At 43.9% G+C, this 14118-nt stretch overlaps 1 protein-coding gene across 7 annotated transcripts in view; it reads right to left on the bottom strand.

The window, feature by feature from the left end:
• The window catches only part of RBFOX1 (RNA binding fox-1 homolog 1), a 1254735-nt gene that overhangs the window by 388129 nt on the left and 852488 nt on the right, over positions 1 to 14118 (bottom strand). For 3 of the 7 annotated variants that reach the window (XM_004373237.1, XM_004373236.1, XM_004373238.1), the window contains exon 1: positions 12901 to 13239. The exons of 1 other annotated variant lie outside the window; for it this stretch is intronic. In XM_004373237.1, the coding sequence (XP_004373294.1) occupies positions 12901 to 12987 (87 nt within the window). In that variant the 5' untranslated portion in view covers positions 12988 to 13239. Of the gene's footprint in view, positions 1 to 12900; positions 13240 to 14118 lie in introns of those variants that run through there. 3 more of the 7 variants (XM_012554605.1, XM_012554606.1, XM_012554608.1) reach the window with 1 other exon arrangement.

The raw sequence follows: 14118 nt of genomic DNA, 5'->3' as shown, positions 1-14118 counted from the left end.
ATAAATAATACTATATCATACAATAAATGCCTATTATATGTATTATTACTACTACTATTGCTAAGGAGCCATGGTGGCAAGATGGTTAAGTACTTGGCTGCTAACTGAAAGGTTGATGGTTTGAACCCACCCAGTAGCTACACAGAAGAAAGATCTGGCCATCTGCTCTCATAAAGATTACAGCCTAGAAAACCCTATGGGGCAGTTCTACCCTGTCACATGGGGTTGCTATGAGTTGGAATCGACTCAATGGCACCTAACAACAATATTACCATTGCTATCCTTTACTGAACCCTTATTAGATGTCAGGCTCCATTGTAACCGCTTTACAATTATTAACTTATTTGATCCTCCAAAATAACTGCTATTACCCCCATCCTAGAGGAGGAAATTGAAGCACAGATTTTGGTGCTTTTAATATGCCCATTTTACAGATGAAGAGACTTAGGAACTTCCCCAAAGAGGCAGAGCTGAGACTCTAACCCAGGCCGTCTGGCTCCAGAGCACACGTGCTTGGTCGATTCGCACGGAGTTGACGTTGCAGGGGTGTTGCAGTACACTTGGAAATAAACTGCAAATACATTTATTGAGGACTGTGCTATGAACTTTATACGCTTCGGTTCCTCTACATGTCACAGCCCACTGATGAAGTTAGTGCTGCCCAAAGAAGGTGAGAACGGTCTCCAAGGTCACACAGGTAGTGAGTAGCGGAACCACAGGATAAACCAGGGCGTCAGCCTCCAGAGCCAACCCACCTCCACCATACTGCCCATTTTGCCTGTATCTTCCTCCATAAAACATCACACATCAACGAGATACTGTAGGTGACATGCCTTATAGCCGGCCTGGTGCAGACGAAACGCCGGCAAACTGGCAGCTGCTGAGGTTATTATTATAATAAAATGTGAAAAGCCCAGTAGGCATTTTCTTCCAAGAAAACGACGGAAGTGGGAATTTATGACGCCGTCTGCTCAGAGGGCAGATCCTCTGCCCCATTTAAGCCCCTGCAAAGCCCCTGTGTGGTTGCTCAGCACCGGTTCCCAGGTCCAGCTGCCCATGAGACGCCTGGGCAGAACAGAGAAGCATGAGGCCCTCTGGGGCGGGAGCTCGTCAGGGAACCTGCGTTGTTTATGGACTTGCCTGGATTCTGAGCACTTTGATGCAGGAGGCCCTTGACGCCACTTGAGCTGTGGTTTTTCCCAGAAGTTTCCCCACTAGCTGCCCCATGCCAGCCGGCCACCGTCTTGCACTCACACCATCCACCCTGCCACTGGGCACTGACAGATGGAAGCTATTCTTATTAACATTTATTAAGCACCCACAGTGTACCAGGAGCTGTGTGGAACAGGGGTGCCGGTGGTTCCAAAGATTCTGTCCCCAGAAGACTGTGGCCACATGGAGGGGAAGGGACAGGCCTCATTCCCCTAAAAAGGCCCACCCTCCTCGTCCTCCCACCCAGCCCTAGCTCCAGCCCCAGCATGCCCTGGTGGAGAAGTGGCCACGATTTGGGCAAGGGTTCAACACGGTTGAAGCCTGAACACCTGTCTTCCCCAGGCCTTGTGGGTAAGGGAGGGGTTTGGGGTGGAGCTCAGCCCACCCAAGGCCATGGACTAAGGATGCCAAACTCCATGGAAGCATATCCCTCTTCTTCACAGCACTCCCTGACTTTACCCCCACTCTGTCCAGTTGTACCAAAAACATACATCCCTGGTCACCAAGACTCTTCATCCAGAGTTGGAGCAGAGAGATACAACTACACACAACCCTCAAAAGCTAATACATCCTCATATATAAAAAAGTGCAGCAACTAGAGAAATCATGCACAAAAAAAAAAAAGAAAACAGTAACAACATGAATATGAGCCATCACTTTTGGGGCTCCTACAATGGACCACTATCACTTGTCTGTTAGTTTGTCATGTCAGAGACCCTTCCTTTTGGAAAGGCTGGAAAACCTGTCTACAGGAGGCTGCCTGCCTGGGACTGGAAATAAACCTTAGACTGCCCGGGCATTCACAGCAGTTGTTGCTGTTAGCTGCCTTTGAGTTGTCCCCCAACTCATGGCGACCCCCTGCACAATGGAATGAAAAGCTGCCTCATCTTAACTATCCTCATGATCAGCTGCAAAGCCAACCCTTGTAATCCAAAGGGTTTTCATTGGCAGATTTTCACAAGTAGATCATGAGACCTTTCTCCCTCGTCTGTCTTAGTCTGGAAGCTCCACTGAAATCTGTCCACCTTCAGTAACCCTGTTGGTATTTGAAATATCGATGGCAGAGCTTTCAGAATCATAGTGACATGCAGGTCTGACAAACTGACAGAGAGGTAATGACTCCATCTCACCTATTTTACCAATCCTTTTGGAAAGTCAGCTTCTTTGCCAACTGTTCCAGCAAAAATCCACGGAAGAAACCCTTTAACTTATCTTGGAGATCATGCCCATTTCCAAAACAATCATCTGGACTCTGATTGGCCTCATCTGAGCCAGGTGCCCAGTTTTGTAGCTGGAGGCCATGGTCTGCCCCCAGTGAGCTTTATGGGATGTGAATGGAAGGGAAATCAGGGTGCTGTTACCAACACAGGGTGCTGGACAGACAGAAACCAGGATCCCCATGAGTAACAGTAACAGACATTGACACTATTACAAACATCCGAACATGCTCATGCTCCCCCAAACTCTGCACACACTCTCTTCTGGGAAGAAGATTGTGGGTTTCTGATCTTAACTGTCCTGATTGTCTGCTGCCATTGTATGCATTCACCAGGTAATGGATCTACTATGCAGTTCATTTTGCTCCTCCATTTATGATCGGGTTTACCAAAGGCAGATATGGCAATTTTACCCAGCATGTTCCCACCTGAATTCATTACATTACTGCCTCCCGTGAGGGTGTGTTTGGGGCATTCTCACTCTTGTAGGGAACAACACCATTACCTAGGGAAGTCAAGGCAAAATGACCATGACACCCAACAGACAATGATCAAGGCAAGACTGGTTTTCTCAGACCATGGAACCACATCACTTCTCTTTATATCATGGTGGCGGTTGTTGTTGGGTGCTGTCAAGTCTATTCTGACTCATAGCGACCCTATGTGACACCGTAGACCTGCCCCACAGGGTTTCCTAGGCTATAATCTTTACAGGAGCAGATCGCCAGGTCTTTCTCCTACAGAGACTCTAGGTGGGATCAAACCACCAACTTTCAGTTAATAGCTGAGCACTTAACCACTGTGCCACCAGGGCTCCTTCTCTTTATATTATCAACACATAAATAAATGTATAAATACACAAAACAAAAGCCCCGCAGTTACTGAATTGGAAACGGTCTGGACCTTCGATTGTCCCAAAGCATTTGGAAATGCTAGTGACTTGCCCCGTTGTTTTACAGAAATACACTTTTTTCAAAATTGAAAGATCAAAGGAATTCTGTCAATCTCTTCTGATTAATATCAGTCCTATAAAAAGGATGTGTTTCTGAAGCAGCCATCTGTCATTTTTGATCATTTTAAAGGCACGCTATATCAGCAAGTAGGCTTTTTATAATACATTGGCGTGGAGCAGGCAGGGCTGGAGGGAACTGTGGGTTTCACACTCTACTTTGCTGTTTGGTGTTCAGCAATATGAGACTTTGATGAGGGCTAGAGTCCCCTCCCAGGATCTTAAAGGTTGTTTTGGGTAAGTGATCTTCCCAAGTGATTTATGACGGAGATGCTCACACTTATTTATGTTTCCCTCTTTTCTAAAGATAGACCTATCACACATGTAGCCCACCAACATGCAAGGAGCCAGCATCACCACTTGATTAACTGCTGAACCCTAAGATCATGTCCAGTGATATGGAACTTGATACTCTGCAGGTCTTTCCCTCTGGGCAACTGGGACTGTTGTCTTCTGGAATTACCCATTTCTCGAGCTTGAGCGCTTCAGACTTGTACAAGTAGGAGATAGAAGCACAGGGAAATCTATTCATTCATTCTAATAGTTAATTATTGATCGTGTGTGACATGCTGGGTTATTACCTAAGCTCTAGAAGCTTTGAGATGAATCATACCCAGTCTTTATCCTCAGAGGTAGCTCAGAGGGCCATGCCGTTAGCAATATAGTCAGAAGTTAAACACAACTACTCGAAGATAGACAGCTGAGTCTCTATCCCTACCCGTCCCTTCCAATATGGTATCTTTATTATCTGTCAGTGGAGGTTTGCATGTTGCTATGACGCTGCACAGGTTTCAGTGAAGCTTCCAGACTAGGACAGACTAGGAAGAAAGGTGTAGTGATCTATTTCTGAAAATTTTCCAGTGAATACCATACGGAGAACAACAGAATATTCTCCCATACAGTGCCGGAAGATGAGCGCCCTAGGTTGGAAGGCACTACACAATGGCCGCAATCATGGACTTGAGCATACCAACAATTGAGAAGATGGCGCAGGACCAGGCAATGTTTTGTTCTGTTGTAGACAGGGTTGCCATGAGTTGGAGCTGACTTGACGGCCACTAACAACAAGAAGCCTGGATTTGCTGAGGACTGCCTCTGTCAACGCTTGGACCCGGTATGCATGTGAGTGAAGATCAAGTAAGACAACACAGGGGAGGGATGGAGAGAGACAGCCTTGTCTTTGCGTTGTTAGAGCCTCTGTATCCCACTGTCCATGAAGCTGGGCCTAGATATTTCCTTTTCCCCCCAGCCAATGTAAGACTTTTATCACTCGTAGATGAAAGAGTCCTGATTAAACACCTACCACATATAAATATGAGAAGCCCTGGTGCACAGTAGTTAAAAGCTTGGCTGCTAACCAAAGGGTTGGCAGTTCCAATTTACCACCCATGCCTTGGAAACCCTGTGTGGCAGTTCTACTCTGTCCTATAGGGTTGCTATGAGTCGGAATTGACTCAATGGTATATAGGGTTGCTATGAGTCAGAATTGACTCAATGGTAATGGGACATATATATATATAAACCAAACCAGTTGCCATCAAGTTGATTCTGACTCGTAGTGACCCTATAGGACAGAGCAGAACTGCCCTATAGGGTTTCCAAGACTATAAATCTTTTATAGAAGCAGACAGCCACATATTTCCCCATATATATATATATGATATGTACTAGACCTTGGTATGTATGTAGATGTTTGGTATGTACTAGACATTTCCCATATATTAGAATGTGATCTTCCTGTTGAAAGGGACCTTGTGTGTTTTCTATACTGCCTCATCACCTACTCCTAGTTCGTAGCCTGACAAACAGTCTTGTTGTTGTTAGGTGATGTCGACTTGGTTCCGACTCATAACAACTGTATGTACAACAGAACGAAACACTGCCTGGTCCTCTGTCATCCTCACAATCATGGCTATGCATGAGCCCACTGTTGCAGCTGCTATGTCAATCCATCTCGTTGAGGGTCTTCCTCTCTTTTGCTGACCATCTACTTTACCAAGTATGATGTCCTTCTCCAGGGACTGGTCCCTCCTGATAACATGTCCAAAGTATGTGAGACGAAGTCTCGCCATCCTTGCTGCTAAGGAGCATTCTGGCTGTACTTCTTCCAAGACAGATCTGTTCATTCTTCTGGCAGTCCATGGTATGTTCAATATTCTTCACCAACACCTCACTTCTAATCAATTCTTCTTCGGTCTCCCTTATTCATTGTCCAGTTTTTTCATGCATATGAGGCGACTGAAAATATGATGGCTTGGGTCAGGCACACTTTAGTCCTCAAGGTCACATCTTTGCTTTTTAACACTTCAAAGAGATTTTTTACAGCACATTTGCCCAATGCAATATGTCATTTGATTTCTTGACTTTCGCTTCCATGGGCATTGATTGTGGATCCAAGTAAAATGAAATCCTTGACAACTTCAATCTTTTCTCCATCTGTCATGATGTTGCTTATTGGTCCAGTTGTGAGCATATTTGCTTTCTTTCTGTTCAGTGTAATCCATACTGAAGGCTGTGGTCTTTGATCTTCATCAGTAGGTGCCCAATAAATAATTGCGGAATGAAGAGACGAGTTGCATTCCAAGCTCACAACCACTTTGCAAGATAGGCATTCCTGCTTTCATTCTGTAGCTGAGAAAACTGAGGTTTGGGGAGGTTAATCGACAAGCCCAAGGCCACACTCTTAGTAAATGCCAGAGCCAATATATCAACCTGGCCCTGTTTGACTCCAAATTCTCTTTGCCACCTCCCTGACTCTTTAATTCAGTCTGCTGTTGACACAGCCTCTTTGGCAACACGGAAAAGTCACTCTGACTAAAATGGAGCAGCCTCAAAGTAAATGACACCAGCAGCATTTAGAGCAGGCGTGCATTCTGAGTCCTTTCCCAATCAGCAGACACTCCAAATATGAAGATAACAACACAGGCAGGGCAGGAACATCAGGCTCTGAAATGGCTCCACCAGTCACTGAGTAAAACAAGAGTGTTTTTTTGTTTTGTTTTGTTTTTTAAAGTAAATCCAGAAATGTATACAAATGACTTGTAGGTTCCTTATGTGCTTCTCTACATTTTGTAGGGATGCCTACCCTTTGCCCTTCGTGAAAAGCAACACTTTGATAATTCCTGGTATCACTACATACGTGTACGCAGATCTGTCAGGAAGCATACGGCCAAATTCAGTAATGCTGACTGTGTCTCAAAATCCAGAGGGCAGGGTTTGTTTATGTAGTTGCTGTTCACATCAAAGGAGCTTTTTGAACATCTCTCTGCCACTGTCTAGCTCGGTGGGTCTCTGTCTCTCTTTCATAATACATAAATATAACTCAACATTTAGCAAGTGAGCACTTTTTACATGTACAATTCACTGACGTTGATTACGGTAACCATAATGCATAAGGCTCACCAGTCTCTGCTGTCACATTTTCCATTACCATTAACGGATACCCAGTGATTCCTAAACAATGATTCCCCCATTTCCCCTTCTCCTACACTTGATAACCACTGATAAACATTCATCTCTGTGCACTTCCTTATTCTAAATATTTCATTTAAGTGAGATCATACAGTATTTGTCCCCTTGTGACTGACTGACTTCACTCAGCATAATGTTTTCAAGTTTCGTCCATGTTGCGGCATGCATCAGGACATCGTTTCCCTTTATGGAAGTTGAGTAATATCCCATTGCATGTATATACCATATTTTGTTTATCCATTCATTGATGGACACTTGGGTTGTTTCCACCTTTTGGCTGTTGTAAACAGTGCTGCAGTGAACACTGGTGTACATGTGTCTGTTTGGGTTGCTGCTTTGAAGTCTCTTGGGAATGGAATTCAAGGTCACGCAGTAGTTCTACGTACGGTTCCCTGGGTGGTGCAAATGGTTAAGCGCTTGACTACTAGCCCAAAAGGTAGGTGGTTCAAACCCACTCAGAGGTTCCTCAGAAGACAGGCCTGGTGATCTGCTTCCGAAAGGTCACAGCCTTGCAAATCCTACGGCGCACAGTTCTACTCTGCACTCATGTCGCCAGGGGTCGGGATTGACTCAGTGACAACTAACAACAACATGGTAGTTCTCTGTCTAACTTTCGGAGGAATCTACGGAATTTAAGGTGGCACACACCAAGTTGGGACCAAGTAAGGGAACTTACTGTCTCAGAGAGAAAGGACAGCAAAGGGTGAACAGGACACCAATCCAGGGAGTCAGACATTCACCTGCTGGGTTCACAGAAGAGTATGGTGCAGCTCATTTCTCTAAGGGGCGTACAGAGATTCGGGGCCTAGGAATCCCCTTTCTGAGATCCCTCCCAGCTCCTTTTGACCTCAGTTTAAACACTGTCAAATCCCACAGTGCCAGCGGGCTGGGGGAAGATACTGAAGCCTTATCTCAATGTCTCATCTTAACATTCATTTACTCAAGTTCTCTGCTCTGCTAGGAATGCCTTTCTCCTTTGCCTGGCCAGTGTATACCTCTCAAAAACTCACTGCCAATGGGTCGATCACGACTCACAGTGACCCTATAGGACAGAGGTTAGGTGCCGCATAGGGTTTCCAAGGCTGTAATCTTCATGGAAGCTGACTGCCACATCTTTCTCCCACGGAGCAGCTGGTAGGTTCACACTGCTGACCTTTCGGTTAGCAGCCAAGTGCTTTAACCACTGTGCCACCTGGGCTCCTAGTGTACACCGACTGACTGATGCTTTATAGCCCAACTCCAATGCTACCTCTTTCTAAACTCTAAGAGGTGTCTGATTCTCTCCTTCCTATGTTTCCATTGCTCCCTCTCTATGCGCCTTGTTGGTACCGTGGGGGGTTAAGAGGGAAGGCTCTGGCCCAACAAACCTGGGTCCAAATCTCAGCTCTGTCACTGGCATTCTTTGGGACCTTGGGCCAGTTCCCCTTCTCTGTGTTTCAGTTTTGGTTTCTTCATATGCAAAAAAGGAGTCATAATGCAGGACTTGGATTCTTTACCTGAGACACTTGGGGCCAGCTATATTTTGAAATTCAGATTTTGGGGGGATTTTCTTTTTCAGAAAGTTATTTAAGGGGAAACAGTGATTATATAACACCCTTAGCAGGGTCTGGGAAAACACCCTGACATCAAATACACAATTATTCCCTCAGCAAAATGTATGAATATTCACACCAAACAGGATAAATAAGGTCTATAAATAGCCTCACAGCATTTCAGGTCAAGTTTTGTTCCCAATTGAGCTTTGGTGCCAAACTTCCCCCTAAAAGTGATTTAGTTGATTTCCAGAGCTTTTTGGAACTTCGAATTCCACATAAGGGATGGCGGGCCAACATTACCCAACTTCATTGGGATTGTTGCAAGAATAATTGATATAATACCTCTAAATGTTTAGCACAGTGCCTGGAACATTACAAGTACTCAACAATTGTGACCTATTATTCTTTCCTGCTGTCTTTCTTGTGGTATTATAGTTTTGTGCTTATTTTTCGTGCTTATCTACTGTTATCTTCCACTAGACAATGAGCAAACAGCTAGGTGGCTGTATCTTTGTCACGATTGTTTTCTGTGTGCCTAGTACAGTGTCTGATGTAGAGCACAAGTGCAGGGAACGGATAACAAAATGAATAAGTGCATGGTGAGGTACACGAGGTTCTGTTATACCATCCTCCATCCAGGAAAACAGTCTCTAACCCATCATTTGTAAGATCTGATGAGACGGGAGCTATTCATCCCAGGAGAAAGAATCCAGCTATGTGTGTTCAATGGGGCATACGTATGAGGCAGCTTTCTAGGGAGAAGGGTGTTTGTCCAAACCTGCAACCCAGAACCAAGGGTTCATCAGACCCAAAAGCTAACCAAACAGACTAATCATTTACAAAGCCACTGTTGACTCTACCATTTGGCATAGTGTAGCCATAGTCCATAGCATGAGTAAGTCCTCTTGGCAGCTTCTGAACTTAAGGCTGACCTTGGCAATTGACTTGACCTCATTTGTTCCCCTGTCAGACAACTCATAAATCATTCAAGTGACCAAAATCAATCAAGTCATCTAAATATCACTGAAAATTTGAAAGAATTAAACAGGTTCCATAGGAATATGCATGGGTCTTTCTTATCTAAATATAATAACATTAGGGTCTATTCCAATGGAAAAAGAGCAATGTTTCTACAACAAGCTTGGTAGCATTGTTCTTTCCTCTTCTCTTCTGTATCTTTTAACCCATGGAACAGTCCAAACTGATTCAGCTCAATCCTCCTCAGTCCTTCTGGAATTCTCTACATGGCCAGAGGAATAACTAGCCACTTGACTATATATTCATCATGTTTAGACATCAGATAGAAGTCCTTGGGGGGTGCAAACAATTAGGCATCCTACCACTAACCAAAAAGATGGCAGTTCAAATCCCCTGTGAGGCCCCTCAGAAGACAGGCATGGAGATCTGCTTCTGAAAGGTCACAGCCTGGAAAACTCGATGGAGCAGTTCTACTCCGCACACGTGGTGTTGCCCCGAATTTAAATCAACTCAACGGAAATTAACAACAACAACGACAATAAGATATCAGATAATGCATTCAAACCCACTGCTGTCGAGTCAATTCCCACTCATAGCAGCCCCATGTGACAGAGTGGAGCTGTCCCATAGGGTTTCCAAGACTATAAATCCTTCCAGAAGAAGACTGCCACATCTTTCTCCCTCAGAGTGGCTGACAGGTTTGAACCACCAACCTTTTGGTTAGCAGCCAAACACTGTAACCACTGCGCCACCAGGGCTTCTTGATAATGGGTTCAGAGGATCCAATGTTGTAAAGATACTGGGTTTCTGAGTAGGGGAAGGTGGAGTCAGTGGTAACTGTTGAATTTACTCCTGGAACAGAAGACCCTGTATGGGTAATTTCCCTCAGAACTATTAGGAAATACTTCTACTCATTGTTTTGGCAGGGTTAGTGAGCTCCCTCTTAGAATATTTGGTAAATTATTTATTTTTTTCTTTAACTGAGTAGGCAAAAACAGGGCAAGTTCAGTCTGGATTTTAAAAAAGTGGCGCTTGAAAGAATTACATAAAGGAAGTCAACCTGCCGTAACTCTTGAGATTGGCTCCTGAGATTGGAAAGACCTTTAGAAGTAATCTAGAACTCTCATACAACAATCCTGCCCAGCAGCTCTGTTGGACCATCTCTAGTCACAGAAAACTTACTACATATGATGGAATCCACATTCACGATGTTGGGCCACTTGAATGTCACAATGACGGCATTAACTAAGATGACGATGATACCTTAATTCCTTATAAAAAAGACATGGTGTCTTGAGGGATGGGAAGAAACCAGCAAAGTCAAGGTTGGCAAGCAAGTGGATGTAGTCTGCTGGGATGCAGAACAGTATTAGCATCAGGAGCATCAGCTGAAAGGTGTGTGTGTCTTACAATGTTTCTCTCTTCTCCTAGCTCTCTCTCCCCTCCTAAATATTATTGCAGTAGATGATTTGAGTTTCTTAATGCCAATGGGTAACTAACATGGGTTGTCTCAGCAAACCAGAAATAAAAGCCAGTCTCTTTCTGTCCACGACATTTTAGCACGTTCCACTGGAGTAGGGGAGGAAGAAGTTAAAGGATATCCCAGCAGCTGTTCTAGAGGCGCCCTACTACTCTGCTTTCTAGACTACGGATAACTAGTTACCAGAGGTGTCACTTGCGAAAAGAAAGTATAATCAGATTAAGGTTTGCAAGTAAAATCACTTGTTCCTTCCAAACATAGCTGAATATGTTTCTCAAACACTCTGCAAAGGAGGAAGAAATAGTCTCCCAAATTTTTCAGCTGGCCCTCGCGTCTTCTCATCTATCACTGGGGTAATGCGTCCAGAGTGGCATTTCGTAATGACAGCAACATTCCAGCAAATCGATAGTTATTTAATTCCCAACAAGCTCTTGAGTCCATTAAACCTGATTATATTCACCCATTTCAGTTGGTGCCGTGATTTTTCCTACACCGGCACTTAATCTATAACAGGAACTTATGAGAACTTTCAAAAGCAATTTCAGCATCAATCAGCATAGAGTGAAGGCCACGATTTGCCTGTAATTATTTATCGGATGGGGTGGCAGAGGGTCTGACAAAACTCCAATGGCCAACCTCCACCCCCAGTTTCCAAAAGAAGCAAAAGGTCTGCCACCTTCCACTTTCCCATCGAGTCCCACTCCAACGGTGACAACCACGCCACACTGGCCCCCTTAGGGGAGCAACGATGGGACAATTTCCCTGTTGTTAAGGGCCATTCTCAAGGAGGCTCATTTATTTGTAACATGTAATATAAACGCCTCCAAACAGAGCAAAGGTCATCAATCCAGGCTGATAGAATGCTTTGTTATTATGTGGAATCACCCCTCAATGCCTATCATCACCAAAATTTTTATAGTTAACAGGAGGTAAAACCAACATTCAGAAAGGGAGAACAAGGGTGCTTGACCAGAATTCTCTCCTGAAATTTTAATTATGAGCGAGGGTGTTGCAGAAGTTTTTTTTTTAATATGAGGAGGTGGGCAGTGAAGGACATCCTAAATACATTTAGTTTTCCTTTCCTACAGAAAAGAGATCAGGATTTATTACCAAGGGAAGTATATCCTCAAAAAACAAACAACAAATAAGCAATAATAATTAAAAACAAAACAAAACAAAAAAACCCTTGGTTTCCTCTGATGTCTGCTCTCTATGACTATTAGGTATTAGCTTTCCAGAGAGATCTTTAGACATCTATACAGAAGCCAATGCTTGCTTAAAAAGACAAACTCGTAGGGGGGAAGTGCCAAATTTCTTACTAGCAGATGATCCTCTCTGTACAGAATTAATAGCCTTAGAAGTAAAACCAACACATGGCTCCATCTTCCACTCTCTTGCCATCATTAAGACATAAACAGCTGGCACACGATTTCTAGATCATCTCCAGACATCATACATTAACCATCGGTAGACTGTTCCCTTCTTGCCTCGGTGCCACCACTCAAGTCAGAGGGAAAACAAACAAACAAAAAACACACCTTCCACAAAAAACTGAAAATCCACGTGAAGGAGAACACAGGAATTAATGCATAGCTCATGTTCCCCCTATTTCCTGGGTTAAAGCTCTTAACCAAGTCACCTCATGATAAGTTACTTTGCCTCAGGATCTGCTCTGGGAGACTGAGCCCCTCAGAAAGTGGGGAAGAAGTGCAAATCCTTTGCCCCGTGGTCAACCTCCTGAAGCAAAGGCATGAATGTTAAAGAGCACGCAGATCAATACAAGCAAATATAGCTCAACTACACCATTTAGTCAGCCATGAGAGATGTCAATAGCCAGATTAGGGTGATCCATCTTTTTGATTTCCTACTGTCTTCCCACTGACTACGCGAGGGCTTTTTCCTGTATTAAAAGTGTTTGCTTTCTCAACCATAAAAATTCCAATTATTACTCTGAGCGCTCTGGAGTTAAGTTGCTCGTTGGCTGAGGCCTTGAATTACCTGAATCAGTCCAGGGAAGTAGGGGGCTGCTGGGACGATCATGGGCACGCCATAGGGATGCAGGAGGACTCCTTGAGACGACAACATGCTTTAAGCGAAGGTATTATTCCCTCTGAAGCTCAACACATCAATTGAGAGTTAGGGGAAAATCTATAGGCCCAACTTCTTCCGAACTACAAAGCTGAGAGCCAAGTGGCTTCTGTCGGGAGCCAAGCCGTCATCAACGCAGACAGGAGAAAGAAAGAAAATCCACATCAGCAACTCTTGATGTGAAAGTTTTCTTCCCAGACGCCGAAGAGACACGGCAGCTGCAAAGTTGAAGCTACCAAATTGGAAGGTGCTATTTTGGGAACAGCTTGCCTAACATGACTTACCAAATACTCTTCATTAGTTTAGTTCTCGGCGAGAGGGAGAGAGAGATCAGGAGACAGACAGGGTGACAGAAGGTGTTGGGCTATGACAGCCAGGGTCTCCCAAAGGAATTGGGCCAAAGACAGGGAATGGGGTCTACGTGGGATTCTTAGAGAGAAAACAGAAATGTAAACTGATACAATTATCAGCTTCTACTGAAAACTCAAACTGAGTATGTTAATGTGGGCAGAATGGGTACTGACCTCAAAAAATTAAGATACTCAGTCAAGTTTGTTATACTCTTTCTCTCATTTCCATTTTAAAGGGGGCAATTTGCATGCGCGCACACACACACACACACACACACACACACACACACACACATAATACTATCAGCTAATACTTCCATAGTGCATGCTATGCACTGAGACTGAGTTAAATTATTTACACGAGTTATGTAATGTCATTCTCATGATAACGATATGAAGTCAGCACTATTATTCTCCTGCGGCCAATGGGAAATGGGGGTCACATTAGCTGAGCAGTTTTCTTATGGCTATACAGCTTGTAACAGGCAGACCTGGGCTACAAACACATTCCAGAGCCCAATTTCTAACTTTGGCACTATCATTTATTACTGCATTTCATTCCGTAATAGAATTTCATATACCTTTCTTTGCACTTTTAAAAAATATTCTTTATCTTTGGGCTTTAAATTGTGATATAGTGATATATAACATGTTAATGTATTTCCAATGAAGAGGTAGCTCCCTGTTCCTGGAGTTCAATGGCATATCTAATGTGGACCAGGGAATCCCTGGGTGGTGTAAAGTGTTAACATATTATAGGAAATTAAGGTGTCATCAT

The sequence above is a fragment of the Trichechus manatus genome, unplaced genomic scaffold (genome assembly GCF_000243295.1).
Source record: "Trichechus manatus latirostris isolate Lorelei unplaced genomic scaffold, TriManLat1.0 scaffold00024, whole genome shotgun sequence".
Taxonomy (NCBI): domain Eukaryota; kingdom Metazoa; phylum Chordata; class Mammalia; order Sirenia; family Trichechidae; genus Trichechus; species Trichechus manatus.
Note: the sequence above shows the minus strand (reverse complement) of the source record. Positions and strands in the feature narration are given on the sequence as shown.